The sequence below is a fragment of the Danio aesculapii genome, chromosome 4 (assembly GCF_903798145.1).
Source record: "Danio aesculapii chromosome 4, fDanAes4.1, whole genome shotgun sequence".
NCBI classification, from domain to species: domain Eukaryota; kingdom Metazoa; phylum Chordata; class Actinopteri; order Cypriniformes; family Danionidae; genus Danio; species Danio aesculapii.
In genome coordinates, this window is record NC_079438.1 from 12,035,417 (window position 1) to 12,049,625 (window position 14,209).

At 37.7% G+C, this 14,209-nt stretch overlaps 1 protein-coding gene across 2 annotated transcripts; it reads left to right on the forward strand.

Annotated features, from left to right (window-relative positions):
• Positions 1–4,760: 4,760 nt before the first annotated feature.
• On the forward strand, positions 4,761–13,851 carry LOC130222171 (gastrula zinc finger protein XlCGF8.2DB-like). Of its 2 annotated transcripts, XM_056454800.1 has the most exons (4): positions 4,761–4,804; positions 5,185–5,334; positions 11,631–12,385; positions 12,780–13,851. In XM_056454800.1, the coding sequence occupies exons 2-4, from the start codon at positions 5,250–5,252 to the stop codon at positions 12,990–12,992; spliced, it is 1,053 nt and encodes a 350-aa protein (XP_056310775.1). In that variant the 5' UTR covers positions 4,761–4,804; positions 5,185–5,249; the 3' UTR covers positions 12,993–13,851. The 2 variants fall into 2 exon arrangements, with proteins under 2 accessions (XP_056310775.1, XP_056310774.1); XM_056454799.1 differs by lacking the exon at positions 4,761–4,804 and adding an exon at positions 4,833–4,990 and having other exon boundaries at positions 11,631–13,851.
• The last annotated feature ends 358 nt before the right edge of the window (positions 13,852–14,209 follow it).

Consider the following 14,209-nt stretch of genomic DNA (forward strand, 5'->3'; position numbering starts at 1 on the left):
CATTTGCGTTTTGAAGATGAGCAAAGTTCTCAGGGGATTGAAACAATAGGTAGAGGGACTCGTTCTCGAGTGCCTAGTGTACACTATAATGCACACCTTCCACCACTGCTGATATACAGCCACATCGCACAGCTTTTTTACATTTATTTTTTTATTGCAATAACAACAGGCCATTACAACAAATAGAAATACAAAAACTGATAGAAGGCCACGTTGCACTGCTACCTGTGTGATATTACTCATTTATGCATTCATTTTCTTTCCAGCTTAGTCCCTTTATTAATCAGGGGTCACCATAGTGGAATGAACCGCCAACTTATCTAGCACATGCTTTATGCAGTGGATGCCCTTCTAGCAGCAAACCATTACTGGGAAACATGCATACACACTCATTCACTCCACATGTCTATGGACTTGGGGGAAACCAGAGCACCTGGAGGAAACTCACGTAAACATGGGGAGAACATGCAAACTCCACACAGAAATGCCGAATGACCCAGCTGAGGCTCAAACCAGCGACCTTCTTGCTGTGAGGTGACCCACTGCACCACTACGCCTCACATGTATAATTATTTGAGGTATTAAACTGGTCAATACCAGTGAAGAACTATGCTTACTAATGGTTGTTATTTTTAAACGTGTGAAAAGGCACCATTCAGATGTAATGATTGTAATGATCTGGGGAATCAAGCATGTATTGTTATAGACACCTTTGCTTATTTGTCTTAAGAGATGTAAGGCAGGTCCTGTTCATGTAATATGCTTTAGGCTATCAAGTTGGTATTGGCATGAACAGCTATACCTGTTAACATGGTTTCTTATATGTAAAACGGTCCTATTCAGTTAATGGTATGGCTTATCAGGCAGCTATTAATAAAGATGACGGCACATGATGATGATCCATTTGTTTTATAGCTGATGCAGGGTCAGTACCAAGGTTTGAGCTAAATCGTAAATCTGTGTTAAATATACGCACATCCTTTGTGTTATCAAGTGTGTTGCTTCATGTCCCTGATCCTGTTTTCTAGCACCCTCATAGTGTTGGGACACCCAGTGTTGTAGAGCTGACCACTGTTGATCAAAAGAAGAGCAATGAGCTGTATAATGACACCAGTTCAGTTCATCTTTATCTTTACACTGTAGAAACTCTTACTATCATCTACTCAGTTTATTGGGTGAAACAAATTTAAACTTAAAAATGTTGATTACATTTTAAAGTTGTGAAATTACTGAAAATACTTTAAGAATTATGAATATGTTAAAGAAATGTTAAGTAAATGTTTCTAAACAAATAAGTAGATTGAAATAAAGTAATTGCAGAAATAAAATCGAATAAGTATTGTAATTATAATATTTGATGCTTATTTTTAGCAATATTTACTTAATTCTTAAATTAAAAAACACTGAAATAAATCCACTCTTTCAATTATTTATTTTATTAGAGTAAACGTTTTTACTCAAGAATGAAGTAAATGTTACTAAAGTAGATTCAGATAATTTGATAAAGTAATTTCATAAATGAAGTTGAGTAATTATTTGAATTATTTAATTATATTATTTAAATTTGCTTAATTGTTTTGTAACATTTACTAGTGAAATAATGAAAATTTACTTTAAAAATAAAAAAAGCAAGTACATTTAGGTCATTAGATGAACTGTTCTCATGAATTAAACTGAATGAATATAATTTAAATCCATAAGCAATGCATCGGTAACTCTAAATTAAACACAAGAATAAAATAAATTCAAATTATGTTAATCTCTGAAATAAAACTGAATAAATGTAATTTAAAAGCATTAATTGATGCGATAGTAATTCTAAAGTAAAATGCAAAAGTAATAAAATAGTTGAAAGATTTAATTGAAATGCAGTATGCTACTCAAATGTCCTATATTTGACCCACATGTCCAATAAATATAATCAAATGTTAAACAAAGCCATCTGTTTTATTAAACATTTGTTCTTCAAATCTGATTAAAGCTCCTGTTTACTCTTACTCTGCAGATGCAGCCTGATCCCACAAGGAACAACTATTTCATGTTTTGTCAGTTTAGTGGCTAATTCAGAGTTCAGATCTACGAAAATGGAGGATTTTTTTAAAGGAGGCACCAAACCTCACCCCTAAACCCAACCATCATTGAAGGATGAGCAAATTAAAAGTACTAAAATGTACGAACGAGATCCCATACATTCATATGTACAAGCCAAATAAAAAAGTTAGGAATTGCTGTGAGATATCGTTGGCAAATTACATTGAACAGTCTTTAAAATGAATTCATCAGGTACATCCTGAATCTTTAATTCCTTAAAGCTAACTTAAGAGATAAATAAAATCTCTCTGATTGTGAAGTGTTATTACCATTTTAAATAACTGTGTTGTAGTCTTAGAAGAGCAAACATGTACTGGATAATAATAAGGTATGGCTGAATCAGGGGAAATGGCAATATGTGTGGCACATAATAAATGGGTTTGAGTTTTTGTGGTGTCCGAGCGCCACCTGCTGGTTGATGTTGGTAGCGGGAGAGCGTTGCTTTCAGTTTCACTTTCATTTTGAAATAAACAGCGTAAAAACGTACTAACAGTTTAGATATTTCCATCAAGGGTAATACACTGTAAGCACCATTTTTGTTGACTGATTTTTTGAATGTAACGAATTTTCCGTTAATGAATAGTTTTAATTTGTATAACTGCTCATTCATGATGGCTGAATTTATCGGGATTATAGTATCTGATGCTAAAACACACTGCACAAGATTTATGTGAGAGTAAAAGAGATTTATTTGTGTTATAAAAAAGAAACTTCAAAGTAAGTTTTATTTGCAATCTTTTAAAACATTGTACATGTATTTTAGAATGTTTTAAAGTATTGCAAATAAAAACTATTATTTAGAACTTTCATTTTTATCAAAGACTCCTTTACTACACACTGATATTCACAAAACACAGATGGAGATTTGAAAATCAATGTAAGAGATAAAAGGCTTTATCAGTCTTTACACACCATATTGTTATTTCTGCTTTAAAAAGTTAATTAAATCAATTACAGTTAAAAAGAACTTAGTTACTGAATTGTTCATTCAAACTGACTTTAATTCATTGAAAATACTTGATAATTTAATTAGAAATAGAGATTATTCAGAATATTGGAATAACAACGATCTTTAAGTAGAAAAATTTGATTCTCAGCTGTCTCTCCTGATAGTGGAAACGCGGCATGATTTCGGCCTCACTGTTTAAGGTCCCGGGCTATTAGCTACAATGAAATCTACAAGAACATTTTGAGTCCAAAAGAAATGTTAAAAACAACATTTGTTCTCTTCCTCATCAGGGTGTGCGTTTATGGAGCGATGTACTGCCATTAGAGTCAGCAGCTGAACATGCAAACATCATATTCTCAAGGTCTGGTCAACGGACACAATTGCAGGTCTTTCACAATTGATTTGCACCTCAACAAAAGAGTCTCAGAGGGAAATAAATGTAAATAATATCTTCAAAAATGTTCAACAAAAACTGCTCAGAGGAGGAAAAAACTAATAGACACTCAGTAGATGGGGAAAAAAAAGAAAAAAAAAAAAACTCCAGAGGAAAAACTCCAGCAACATAAACTCTCTGTATAGAGGGAACAGCCATAGAAGACTGAAGTTGATATAAAAGGAAAAAGGCTTCTCCATGGAGGGATAGACGGTCTTCTCAAAAGGGTGTAATATACCCGACAGAGGGCAATACCGCAGAACGCCGTATTCTAGCCCAATACACTCACGAGGAAGAGTGAGCGCTTCGGGGCAGGGAAGAGCTGGAAGATGGTTCGGCGGAATCGGGAAGGAGAAGCAGGAGAGCAGCAGGACTAAAAACAAAACAGGAGCAGGCAAAAAAAAGGCCGTCAACCATAGAGCATAATCAAGGACACAAAACTGACTGAAAGACAGACTAGAGAGATGAAAGAAAACGTGAGTGACATTGGTTTAATAGAGTATTTGAACGTAAACGGGAGGTTGGGCGGGGATGTAGAAAGTAAACAAAAGACATGTGGCGAGTGATCAAAACAAAACATGCCAAGGAAAGACACATAGACAATATGAACACTACAACAACAAGATTGGGGTAACGTTGTTTTTATATTCACACATTCAGACATTCTCAAAAATATATAATTTGCAAACTCTAAATATAGAGGTAAAGTTGGTTTTATATTCGCACATTCATTCATTTAGACGTCTCTATATTTTTTACCATGTTACTTTAAATATTCGATCGGAATTAGCATGCAAGTATGACTTGAAAACAACATTAACACTGTTTATTTGACTGTGAACAACGATACTTCGATAGTCATTGGCTGCTAATATGATTTCACTATTTAGAGTTTGCAAATAATACTTTTATGAAATTATATTATTAAGGGGAAAGTCTGAATGTGCAAATATAAAACTAACTTTACCTCAATCCAAATTACCATAGCAAATAATATAGGGAGCATGTCACTGAACGAATGTGAGAATATAAAAATACTTTACCTCAGTAACAAATAGCCCAGATGATCAAACCGAGGACATGACACTGAGTCTTAGTGAATTAAAAAAAAAATTAATTGTCTTAAAAATGTTTAGTTTTGATCAACTCCTAATACTGAAAATTTGTATTTGTGTGTGAGAAAGTGGAAAACGAGGGAGAAATGTATTAATAAGTCATGACTGCAACAGAAAGTGTCAATAAAAAGCTAAACAAAAAAGACTTTTATTTTGACGTGGCGTGTGACGTCATAAGGCTGCGCCGCTACTGCGCTGTGATTCGACTGGAGAAAGGCTTGTTTTAAAGCGTTTGCACAAATATAAATCGATTGATTAAACTTTCATTTTTTTCGATTATGTTCCTGTTGTTAACGATATTGTTTTAACACTTTATACAATGTAGTATTTTTACTCGCAGTAATGAAGGGCTATTGTTTGAATAAAGCAACATAAATGTGTGTCTTTGGTGTTTTAATGAAGGTTAGTTGATAAAATAGCTTAATGTAATTCCATTCTAAGTATACATCACTATATATGAGAAATGGAGTACTGGTTTTAATCAGCTCTTTGTTTCTTTCTCTCATATAAGTGTTGAAGAGAAGTTATTTAGTTTCTGTTCATTGTTTTATTTATTTTTAACAGAACATTTTTATTGTTTTGTTCATTTTAAACAGGATAAAGTGTCCAAACACAGAGAAAAACTCCTGCTGAAGCGACTGATCTCCACACTGTTATAAAGATGGCGTTTATTAAAGAGGAGAGTGAAGATGTGAAGATTGAAGAAACATTCACAGTCAAACATGAAGATCTGCAGGAACAAACAGGTAGATTTTCATACTGATATATTTTAATAATAATAATACTAATTTAAGTCCATCTTGCAGCCCTGAGTGTGCTGCTTAGTTCTCCAGTGCCTAGTGTATTATTAGTCTCCCATTTTCTCTACTATCTTAAGTTTATTGTTTTTCTTGTTCTTCTACTGTTTGTAAAGTGTCCTTGAGCACTGGGGCTATATAAAAAAGTTTATATACAAACTGAGCTGACGATATTTGACCTACAGTATTCTCATAGAAGAATTTTAAATATGCTGAATGAAATGGACACTAAAGTAATTAATTATTATAAAACATTGTACAGTATTCTAAACTATATGATGATGTGTTTGTACAATGTGAGACAAAACAAACTAATTGTATTGTTATTATATAATTATTATAATGTTTAGCATTGCACTGACTACAACTGGTCATCAAACTAGTCTAAAAATGTATTTTGCTGCTTAAGAAATGGATTACAGCATGCTGATGATATGCAAACATTTGAGTGTAAAGTTCGTCAGTATTGACCATATTCTTCACGTACCAGCAGGCACCGCCATTGGAATCTTTTTGCCCGAGACTTTTTTAAAAATTAGTTTTTAGATCCTAAGATCTGTGTTATGCTGCTTAGGCATGGGACGATAACAGTTTTCAAGGTATACCACGGTTTGGAAAAGTCAAGGTTTTAAAACTGCCAATATTTTCTGCTGTACTGTTTCTATGGTATATGTAATTTTTTATTTTTATTTTTTTACATTTTGTTTTAAGTTTTTCAGGACAACAGTAACTCCAGCAGAAAAGATATCCAAAGATGTCATGTTAATTCGTAAAGAAATCTGTGTTTATGAAACAAATGAAGACAGCAGAAGTTAATGATTTATTTGAATGATTCAGCCTTCTAAAAAAATAGCAAACGAGATCAGGGCCCCGTTTCAGAAAGGAGGTTAAGTGAAAACTCAGAGTATTTTAACCCTGAAATGAGAGAAACTCTGGGTTTTCCTTTTCAAAATGGCAGGTTTGTCAAACTGGAGAAAGCAGGGTAAGTCAAGCCTGTTTCTGAAAGAGAGGTCACTTTAACTCTGAGTCAGTTAGCGTGGTAACTTACTCTGTGAACCTAACCTGGTCAGGAGCAGGTTTTTTTCTCTAAACTCTGAGTTTCTGTCGGTCTCCTTTCCTTTTTTTTTTAAAGATGAAGTGCTATTTCTCGCCTTAGCCTTAAGTTTCCAGCCACCTATTTTTATGTGCATTGTGGATAGGCTATGAGAATAAAAAAAAAATCAGTTATGATGCACATAACTTTTGAGAAAAGATAAACTTACGTAAACTACACAAGCACTTTTACTGAACAAATTCCAGCATGTACATTAAAAAAGGTTTGTTATAAGAGATCATATGATTATGAAAATGTGTGTGAATGGACAAACCAGCAGTCTGAGCACACTGTAAAACATCTGAAATGATGTTTTGGTCATTCTAAAATGCCTTAACCATTTCAGTATTAATGTTGTTATATTATTAATGACCTCCAGAGTGTCTGGAGCGTGTCAAGAGCTCCTGTTCTCCGCGTCTCATGGCTTCAAACGCCACCACATGTTCATTGTGTGTCGGCATTGTCCTCTGAGATGAAAGTCAATTATCAAATAAAGGAAAGATTCATGTAACTTCTTCTACTATAGTAAATTCTGTTTTTACTGTTGATATTTGGCGCCAGTTAATTAGGAAGTGACGATTTTGTTCTCTTTGATTTATTGGATGGAAACGCTGATTTATTTGCCTATTTTTTTTTTAATGCGATATTCCAGATTTTGAAAATAAATTTAATTCACATTTTTGGATGGAAACATAGCTATTGCCTACATTTCAGTCACACAAAGAACAAAGTCACGTATGAGAATGGCTTGTCCTTCTTTAATGAATAATTAGCTTAAATTCACAGACCTTCTACAGGGACATGTACTGTAACTAGATTAGTGGAATTATTACTCATTCTAAAAACTATTTTTTAGTTCTGCTTACATTCTTATTATTCAAATAGTTTTATTGATTTTTCAAAAGTCTTCAATTTTTCCACAACATATATTGAACAACAAATTACATGGTACATAGCTACAGACATACTCACACCCCATAGAGAAGAAAGAGAAAAATAAATAGATTAAATAAATAAATGAAAATTGATAAAAGAAATTAGGGATAAACTCTCACTTAGGATATAATAACCCGAGTGTTCAGTGTAGGATAGGAAAGGCTGCCAAACCTCATAAAACTTTTTTGTAAAGCCTCAGCTGGTGTACTTAAGGTGCTCGAGTTTAAGATGTGATAACACTTCTAATATCCAATGTTTGTGGGATGGCGGGTTTGTTTTTTTCCACCTGAGAAGAATCAGGCGTCTGGCCAATATAGAAGAAAAGGCAATGATTTCTACATGATTAGCTGACAGGTACATTTCTTCTGGCACTGTACCAATAATCAATGCCAAAGGATTAGGATCCATATCTTTATTAGATATAGATGAAAATGATCTAAAAATATCGGTCCAAAATTTATGTAATCTAGGGCATCCCCAGAACATATGACTCAGATCTGCTGGCTCCAAACCACATCTGGGGCAAGATGAATCTGACCCTGGATACATTTTTGCCAGCTTGCTCCTAGATAGGTAAAGCCTATGAAGCGCCTTAAACTGAAGAAGACCATGTCTAATACATTCAGAAGATGAGTGTACCAGTTCTATGGCATATTGCCAGGCTGTACCTGATATTTCTAGTCCCAGTTCGTCTTCCCATTTTTGCTTTATATGATTTAGGCAAGGGGAGGCAGTTCTTTGGACCACTTCATATAACATGGACATGATACCCCTTAGATATGGGTCCATATTTACCAATTCATCTATCCAGCATGCTTCTGGTTGGTTTAGTGAAGGAGATAAGTGTTTTTTAATGAAACTACGGACCTGAAGGTACCTAAAAAATTAGACTGGGGAATCTGAATGTCTGTTCTTAACTGTTTAAATGAGATAAACATGGCATTTTTAAACTGGTCCTTAAAACACTTAACTCCCTTCCTAGACCATAATTGGAATGCTGAATCTTTAAGAGAGGGAGGAGATAACGGATTTAACAAAATGGGAGCAGAAGACAATGTTTGTTTATTATTAAAGTGAGGTCTGAATTGAACATATTCTGAGTGATCAATTAATAACTGAGTTATTCGTAGAATATTGTTTACTCACTGCAATCAAAGCACAAAGTAGTGAGCGTAAAGACACTGGATTAGAAGTGTGCTGTTCCATCAGTAACCAAAGTGGGGCCTCATCATTACAGATGTTGGAAAACCAGAATATCAGTTTGTGTAAATTGGCCGCCCAATAATAGTATAGGAAATTTGGCATTGCCAATCCACCCTCTTCCTTCTTTTTTTCCAAGAATTGCTTTATGTGAGGAGTTTTCTTATCCCAGAGAAATGTAGAAATACAATTATTCAACTCCTTGAAAAATGACTTGGGAATAAAAACAGTCACGGTCTGACACAGAAACAGAAATCTTTGTAGTATTGTCATTTTAATGAAATTGATCTTCCTGTCTTGTTTTGGCTTTGTCTGATGTCGTTTTAAAATTATTATAATTATAACTAACAGATCCTTATATTTGCATGTCACACACACCCAGATATACAAATTTATCAGGACTTAGTGAAAATGGAAAGGATTGGAAGGACATCTTCTGTGTTCTATCATTTATAGGGAAGAGGAGACTCTTTGCTAGGGTGACTTTGTATCCAGAAACATTTACAAATTTTGAAATTATTGTAAGAGGGCACCAAGAGGGCATGAGAGGGGGGCGGGATGGATTTAATCAGTGCACGCCTCTGAGAAATCGGATGATTAGATCATGCTTCCCGAGCGTGTTGCCATCCACCGCGTCATGATGAGCGGAGATCGCAGCCCCGTAAACCTTCAGTGTGGAGGGTGACAGCCTACGCTCCAGCTTATCCTGAAGGAAGGATAACACAAAGATAATCTGGCAAGTTTGGGGGTCTTCTCGGCGAGAAGCGCACCACTCAGAGAATAGACTCCAGGGCGTAGGCATGCCTTGTAGAGGGTGCTCTAGCCTGAGTGAAGGTTTTAAGTACTGCGGGCGGTAAGTCACCTTAGTCCTCCTCACTCCATCTATGGACCACATGTGGAGGTTCCAGAGATCTGGGTGTGGGTGCCAGATGGTGCCCCGTCCCTGAGAGAGGAGGTCCTCCTTTAGGGGAATGCGCCAAGGAGGGGCCGCCGCGATGAGTGTGAGTTCCGAAACCCAGGTCCTGTTGGGCCAGAGGGGTGCAACAAACAAGACCTGCTCCTCGTCCTCCCTTACTTTGCACAAAGTTTGTGCGATTTGACTCACTGGGGGAAACGCATATTTGCGCGTGCCCGATGGCCAGGGAATAAAACAGCTGGCAATATGCGTTCTCGGTGGAAGCAAACAGATCGATCTGGGCTTCCTCGAAGCGCGCCCATATCAGCTGGACCGAATCGGGGTGGAGTGTCCACTCTCCTCGGGACACTAGCTGCCGTTAGAGCACATCGGCTGCACGGTTGAGCTCGCCCAGAATGTGAATGGAACGCATCGATTTCAGCCGCGTGTGACTCCAAAGAAGCAGACGTCGAGCGAGCTGAGACATGCGTCGAGAGCGTATACCCCCCATAAGATTGATATAAACCACCATTGTCATGCTGTCCGTCCTGACTAGCCCGTGTTTCTGCTCCAGCACCTGAAAAAAGGGGCAGAGAGCCAGATACACTGCCAACAGCTTCAGGCAGTTGATATGCCAATGCAGGCGGGGTCCGGACCACGAACCTGCGGCTGCATGCTCATTGCACACGGCCCCCCAGCTCATGCTGGAGGCATCTGTCGTTACGACAACATGCCTGGATACTAGCCCTAGAGGCACTCCGGCCCGTAGAAAAGCCAGATCCGTCCAGGGGCTGAGGGTGCGGAGACACAGCAGAGTGATGTGCACCCGGTGCGTACCCGCGCGCCATGCCCATCTGGGCACTCAATCGCGAAGCCAACGCTAAAGTGGTCTCATATGAAGCAAGACGAGCGGCGTGACTGCGGATGCCATCTGCCCCAGGAGCCTCTGAAAACATTTCAGTAGGAACACGATCTTCCTGTGGAGCTCATTCAGACAGGAAAGCATTAGCCTGGCACGCTCCTTGGAGAGACGCGAAACCATGGTGATCGAATCCAGCCCGAGATAAGAAATCCTCTGCACAGGGCAAAGTTTGCTCTTCTCTCGGTTGACCTGAAACCCCAACTGGTCGAGGTGCCGAAGCAATTTGTCTCTGTGCATAATCAACTGATCGCGAGAGGAGGCTAAAATGAGCCAGTCGTTGAGATAGTTAAATATGCGGATACCCGCATAGCACCCTCAGCGAGCTTGGAGAAAACCCGCAGAGACAGAGAGAGCCCAAACGGGAGGACTTTGTACTGCCACGCTCGTCCTTCAAACGCAAACTGGAGAAAGAGGCGGTGGCGTGGAAGAAGTGAATATACGCGTCCTTCAGGTTTAAAAAAAACAGCCACTAATATAACGAAAAGGGAGTAGATTTGCCCAGAGTGTATTGAGGTTTTGTTTATTTTTTTATGTCAAAGCATTTTCCCAGAATATGTCAAAATAAGATGTCCCCAAATATCAGTCCGTTTGCTGAAACACAGAGAAAGTTTTAAATCCAGAATGGATGAAATTGACCCAACAGCACACAAGGTGAAAGGTGCACATTCCAGCCTTTATACAGATACTGTACAGGTATGTCTCATGTCTGTGAGGCAAATATTCAGCTGTTTGCTCAGCTGTTACCCCAGAACTTTTTTTAGGATGCATTTACCAATCAGGCACAGAATGAAAAAAAATATATTCCCTGTCTGCTTTACAAATTTTAGGAAAACATTTTGTTGTAATTATGAATCTATACAAATCTGTGTCTGTTCAATATGACCAAAATGACTTTTATAATCAATTAAGTTAGAAACGCTGAAAAGTGGACTGACAGTTTCAATTTACTATAACTATGTTAAAGGGCTTTGACACAATTTACATTGTAAAAGCACTAGATAAATAAAGATGAATTGAATCTGTATAAATGTGTACTTGTTAATGGACCGAACAAAATATGATCTAATTTATGTTACATTTAATATGCATCAAAATTACAGTGTGTGTAGCCAATGTTTCCTGTGTCTTTTTTTTACTTTTCAGCTTTTGATGAGTTTTTAAGACTTAATGAAAACTAATGTTTTATTTATGTATTTCAGACCTAATTGAAGAGAATAAGGGGAGTAAAGAGGAGGAACATCATGTGAACATTGAGGAAAAAACTCATTTACAGACTGGTGGTATTACGAAAAGAAGAGAAGAGAATCGTTTCACTTGCACTCAGTGTGGAAAGAGTTTTGGAAGAAAAGGCTATCTTAAGATTCACATGAGGATCCACACCGGAGAGAAACCATTCACATGCACTCAGTGTGGGAAGAGTTTCAGCCACTCATCAGACCTTAATAAACACATGAAAACCCACACTGGAGAAAAACCATTCACATGCTCTCAGTGTGGGAAAAGTTTCAGCCAATCAGCACACCTTAATCAACACATGAGGATCCACACCGGAGAGAAACCATTCACATGCACTCAGTGTGGGAAGAGTTTCATCCGCTCATTATCCTTTAATCTACACATGAGGATTCACACTGGAGACAAACCATTCACATGCACTCAGTGTAGGAAGAGTTTCAGCCACTCATCAGACCTTAATAAACACATGAAGACCCACACAGGAGAGAAACCATTCACATGCACTCAGTGTGGGAAAAGTTTCAGCCAATCAGCACACCTTAATCAACACATGAGGATCCACACCGGAGAGAAACCATTCACATGCACTCGGTGTGGGAAAAGTTTCAGCCACTCATCATCCCTTAATAAACACATGATGAGCCACACAGGAGAGAAACCATTCACTTGTACTCAGTGTGGGAAGAGTTTCAGCCAATCATCTCACCTTAATAAACACATGATGAGCCACACCATTCAGAGATATCATTCACTTGCACTTAAGCCGCAGCCACACTAGACTTTTCTCCCCGCGAATGCGTCAGACTGGAAATGCAAGTTTGTGCATCAAGTTTCGCAGTTCACTGCATTGCAAAGTTCAAGCTTGGTGAACTCTGACCTGCGAAATCACTTTACTTGACTCTGTGAGACTAATCAAAGATCAAAACATGACCTCTCTGGACAGAAATTTAAAATATGGACCATCGCTCACTTTTTTAAATATCTAATCATCTTGTTTAATCCTGCCCTTTTTCGCAGCGCCGTTCAACAGAATTTCACATGCTCAAACTCTAATGTGACCGCAGCTTCGGTGTGGGATGAGTTTCAGCAACTCCTCAGACTTTAATAAACACATGAAGACCCACACTGGAGAGAAACCATTCACATGCACTCAGTGTGGGAAGAGTTTCAACCGATCAGCAAACCTTAATGAACACATGAAGATCCACACTAGTGTGAAAGAGTATATGTGCTTTGAGTGTGAGAAGACTTTTATTACAGCTCCAAAATTTAAACTGCAACAAACGATTCACACTGAAGAGACAGTACAAGTGTTCACACTGTGACAGGAGGTTTAATCAGTTAACATATCTGAAAACACAAAAGAGGATTCACACTGGAATGAAACTGTACAGATCTGATCAGTGTCTACAGAGTTTTGCTCCTTCGGCGCAGCATAAGAAACACATGGACAAAAAGTTGCACACATGACATGAATGCAGCAATACATTTTCTCATGTGCACAGGATGTTTCATGTTTGAATAATGTTTGAAAAGGCTGAGTGACGGTATACTGTTTTCCACACTCCTACACCGCAGTAGGTCGGGTTGCAAATGTGTTGCGCTCCTCGCGTTTACCGTAAACACGATGGCGGCTGAGCTCCAGGACGGTTAGTTTGCAGTAAACCAGGGCCTCAAGTTTAGAAAGCCCATTCAATTGTCCTGTGTTGCAGCTTTTATTAGTAAAGTTTCTTTACTTTTAGGTTCAAGATTATTTCTAGTTTACTACCTTTAATTTTTTGAGTAGAATACAAACCTGATGAATATTTTATGATTTGGGCAGAGCGACAGGTATTAAGTTTTACAATATTAATACACTGTGATGATCTCAAGACTCCAGATTGGAGTATGTGGTAAATCCTGATTGGATGCCTGCATTACTCATCAATGGGTCTATAAAAGTTGTTGTGCTAGCTACCCCAGGACGCTGTGGCTACTCAGGAATCCTCATGTCAAGACCTGCCATCTCATTGACTCTTTAACCTTATGGTTTTATTTTGCATTACTTGTATCATGTAGTTAAAGTGTTGTTGTGATTTTATCCTAAGTTCTTTATCTACATTATTATCCCTAGACATTTGTTGGTTGCTTTGATTGATTGTTCTATGAGTTACATTTTATAATAAATAATTTGCATTCAGGCTATTTTATTGGCTCATCTCTCTTTTATGGTGCGACTCAAACAAGCGGGTCATAACACTTTGTAAAATGTGTCCAGTTGTACCTGACATCTTGTCCTTTCAGTTATGACCATAGGTAAGAGTAGAAACCTAGATTGAGCAAGAAATTGAGTACATTGCCTTTCGTCTTAGCTCCTTCACCACAACAGACAATCACATCATCTGCATTACTGCTGCCGCTGCACTGATCCATCTTTTAATCTCACATTCCATTCCTCTTGAGAAAAAAAAGGCATATACTCGAACTCCATTTAGGGTAAGGACTCTCCTTTAAACTGGAGATGGCCACCTTTTTCCGGTCAAGCACCATGGTTTCTGACTTA